The 1,897-nt window shown below is 42.6% G+C and overlaps 1 protein-coding gene across 1 annotated transcript; it reads right to left on the bottom strand.

Moving 5' to 3' along the window:
• Positions 1–422: 422 nt before the first annotated feature.
• Positions 423–1,477, bottom strand: OR7A23 (olfactory receptor family 7 subfamily A member 23). The gene has a single exon (XM_038567029.1). The coding sequence runs from the start codon at positions 1,460–1,462 to the stop codon at positions 533–535; it is 930 nt and encodes a 309-aa protein (XP_038422957.1). The 5' UTR covers positions 1,463–1,477; the 3' UTR covers positions 423–532.
• Between the last annotated feature and the right edge of the window lie 420 nt (positions 1,478–1,897).

The raw sequence follows: 1,897 nt of genomic DNA, 5'->3' as shown, positions 1-1,897 counted from the left end.
AGAGGGAGAAGCAGGCTCCATGCACCGGGAGCCCGATGTGGGATTCGATCCCGGGTCTCCAGGATCACGCCCTGGGGCAAAGGCAGGCGCCAAACCGCTGCGCCACCCGGGGATCCCAGGGGGAATATAAATAATAGTGAAAGGGAATAGAGGGGAAGGGAGAAGAAATGGGTAGGAAATATCAGAGAGGGAGACAGAACAAAGACTCCTAACTCTATGAAATGAACTAGGGGTGGTGGAAGGGGAGGAGGGCGGGAGGTGGGGGTGAATGGGTGGCGGGCACTGAGGGGGGCACTTGACGGGATGAGCACTGGGTGTCATTTTGTATGTTGGCAAATTGAACACCAATAAAAAATAAATTTATTATTAAAAAAAGAAAAAATTAATAAAGCAAGAGACATTTAGAAAAATTGACACTCCAGGATACAAATAGAGGGATTAATTTTTATTTCATGATATGATTAAAGATTCACAATTTCTGATATTAGGCATTAAGCCTGCAATCATAGATACTTGTTGAAAAATGGTCCTTTTATGGCTTCCCTCTGAAAAATACAGTTAGAGCCTCCTTTATGTCTTTGTTCCTGAGGCTGTAGATGAAGGGGTTCAGCATGGGTGTGACTACCGTGTACATCACGGAGGCTGCTGCACTTGAGTGGGAGCTCTGGGGAGCATCAGAGCTAAGGTACACTCCTAGGCCTGTACAGTAAAATAAGGAGACAACTGAGAGGTGAGATGCACAGGTGGAAAATGCTTTATGCTTTCCCTGAGCTGATGATATTCCACGTATGGAGGAAAGGATCTTAGAATAAGAGTAAAGGACCCCAGCCAGGGGAGCACCAACCAGCAGCACAGTTGCACAATACATCACCAAATCATTAAGAAAGGTGTCAGAACAGGCAAGTTGGATCATCTGATTGAGTTCACAAAAAAAGTGGGGGATTTCCAAGGCTGTACAGAAGGACAGCTGCAACACCATTAAGCTTTCTAACAAGGAGTGCAGGGCACTTATGATCCAGGACACCAAAACCAACAGTGCACAGAGCCGAGGGTTCATGATGACTGTGTAGTGCAGGGGGTGACAGATGGCCATGAATCGGTCATAAGCCATTACAGTCAGGAGAAAGTTGTCTAAACCTATAAAAAGTATGAAAAAGTACATCTGCATGATGCAGCTTTTGTAAGTTATGACTTTTCTCTGTGTTTGTATATTCACCAGCAGCTTAGGGATGGTTGTGGAGGTGAAACAGATGTCTACAAAGGACAGGTTGGCCAGAAAGAAGTACATGGGCGTGTGGAGGTGGGAGTCAGAACTGAAGACCAGGATGATGAGCAGGTTCCCAAATATGGTGACCAGGTACAGGGACAGGAAAAGCCCAAAGAGGAAGGGCTGCAATTCTGGTTTCTCCGAAAATCCCAGAAGAAGAAATTCTGAAATTCGTGTATCATTCTCTAGTTCCATGTCATCAGTGTGACTATAAGAGAGAAAGAGCATGACACAATCATCCATTACTATCCTGGCAGGGTCATTATTGTTTATGTTCTAACCTCAAAAAATTAATGTTTATTTTTTATTTTTTTTATATTTGTGTATGGAACATGATAAAAACACTAAAACCTAGGAATAGAAGGAAACTATCTCAACACAAAGCCATTTATGAAAAACCCACAGCAAATATATGTGATGGGGATACAGAGAACAGTTTTCCTGTAAGATCAGGAACAAGGCAAGGATGACTACTTTCCTGACTTCTACTCAACATAACACAGGAAATTCTATTCAAAGCAATTAAAGAAAGAAAAAAAGGGAAAAAGCATCCAAAGTGGAAAGGAAGAAATCAATTTATTTATGCAGACTGTGATCTTATATGTAGAAAATCCTAAAGATGCCACAAAA

The sequence above is a fragment of the Canis lupus genome, chromosome 20 (assembly GCF_011100685.1).
Source record: "Canis lupus familiaris isolate Mischka breed German Shepherd chromosome 20, alternate assembly UU_Cfam_GSD_1.0, whole genome shotgun sequence".
Taxonomy (NCBI): Eukaryota; Metazoa; Chordata; class Mammalia; order Carnivora; family Canidae; genus Canis; species Canis lupus.
This window is presented reverse-complemented; position numbering and strand designations above follow the sequence as displayed.